The sequence below is a fragment of the Sciurus carolinensis genome, chromosome 17 (genome assembly GCF_902686445.1).
Source record: "Sciurus carolinensis chromosome 17, mSciCar1.2, whole genome shotgun sequence".
In the NCBI taxonomy this organism is placed as follows: Eukaryota; Metazoa; Chordata; class Mammalia; order Rodentia; family Sciuridae; genus Sciurus; species Sciurus carolinensis.
In genome coordinates, this window is record NC_062229.1 from 7510449 (window position 1) to 7511983 (window position 1535).

The window sequence follows — 1535 nt, forward strand, 5'->3', positions numbered from 1 at the left end:
GGTCTCATACTGTACAAGGAAAGGGTCAATTTCTTTATGAGCGGAAATCAGCCCTTTCTCAAACATGATGATTGCTACAAAGCACACTTGAACTCTGTAGAGAGGTTGGGGAGGGGGTGTTTGTAAGTGCATTATTTGCAAGGGCTGTCATAACCAGGCAGCAAAATCTTAGTTGTTTAGCAATCAGATTTTAAATTCTCACAGTTCTGGAGGTAATAAGTATAAAGATCAAGGGGTCCAAAGGTTTGTATTCTGTTTCCAAATGATGGTGTTACTGATGGACATACACACTATTATAATTACACCCCATCTTGTGCTTTAGATTCTTCACCGACATGAAAGCTAGAAACCAAACAGCCATTTCAGAATTCCTCCTCCTGGGACTGACAGAGGACCCAGCACTGCAGCCCCTCATCTTCAGCCTCTTCCTGTCCATGTACCTGGTCACCATCATGGGGAACCTGCTCATCATCCTGGCCATCAGCTCTGACTCCCACCTCCACACCCCCATGTACTTCTTCCTATGCATCCTGTCTGCTAATGACATCTGCTTAAGCACAAGCACAGTCCCCAAGATGCTGGTGAATATCCTAAGACAGGATCAGAGCATCACCTACACTGGATGCCTCTGCCAGGTCTGTTTTTTTCATAATTTTTGTTGGATTGGAAAATTGTCTCATTACAGTGATGTCCTATGACCGCTATGTGGCCATTTGTCACCCCCTTAAATACACAGTCATCATGAACCCTCATCTCTGTGTATTCTTTGTTCTACTCTCCCTGGTAATTAGTATTGTGCATGCCCTTCTCCACACTCTGATGGTGCTGAGGCTGTCCTTCTGCACAGACCTGGAGATCCCCCACTTCTTCTGTGAACTTGCTCAGGTCCTGAAGCTGGCCTGTTCTGATACCCTCATCAATAACCTGCTGGTGTATTTGGTGGCTGTTCTATTTGCTGGTGTCCCTCTCTCTGGAATCATTTTCTCTTATGTTCACATTGTTTACTCTGTCTTGAGAATGCCCTCATCAGGAGGAAAGCATAAAGCTTTTTCCACCTGTGGGTCTCACCTGTCTGTCGTTTCCTTGTTCTATGGGACAGGTTTGGGGGTATACATTAGTTCTGCAGTGACTGACTCCTCCAGGAAGTCTGCAGTGGCCTCAGTGATGTATTCTGTGGTCCCTCAGATGCTGAACCCCTTTATCTACAGCCTGAGGAACAGGGACATGAAGGTCTCTGTAAGGATGCTCATGGGTAGGACACCTTCTGTTCTGTGATATTTACTTTGGACTTGTGTTTCTAGAGGAAAGCAGAGTGACAGGGTTCCTGGTTAGCCAGAATGCCTGCACATTCTGTCACTGCATTCTGCTAAGTTGATGAGATATGTAATAACCATGTGCCTTTTAACTCCCCTGTAAATTCCCAATCCTTATGGCAAACTCGGAGTGGTTTGACAGTCTTTGCTTGTCCAGAGTAAGAGTCTACTGCAGAGATCCTATTGTTAGCACACTCTTAAAGAAAGGTCATTTGGAGAAGG

The 1535-nt window shown here is 45.3% G+C and overlaps 1 protein-coding gene across 1 annotated transcript; it reads left to right on the forward strand.

The window, feature by feature from the left end:
* The first annotated feature begins 335 nt into the window (after positions 1–335).
* LOC124968852 (olfactory receptor 7G2-like) lies at positions 336–1275 on the forward strand. The gene is given in 2 exon segments (XM_047531686.1): positions 336–641; positions 643–1275. Coding segments are annotated over 2 exon segments (939 nt in total).
* The last annotated feature ends 260 nt before the right edge of the window (positions 1276–1535 follow it).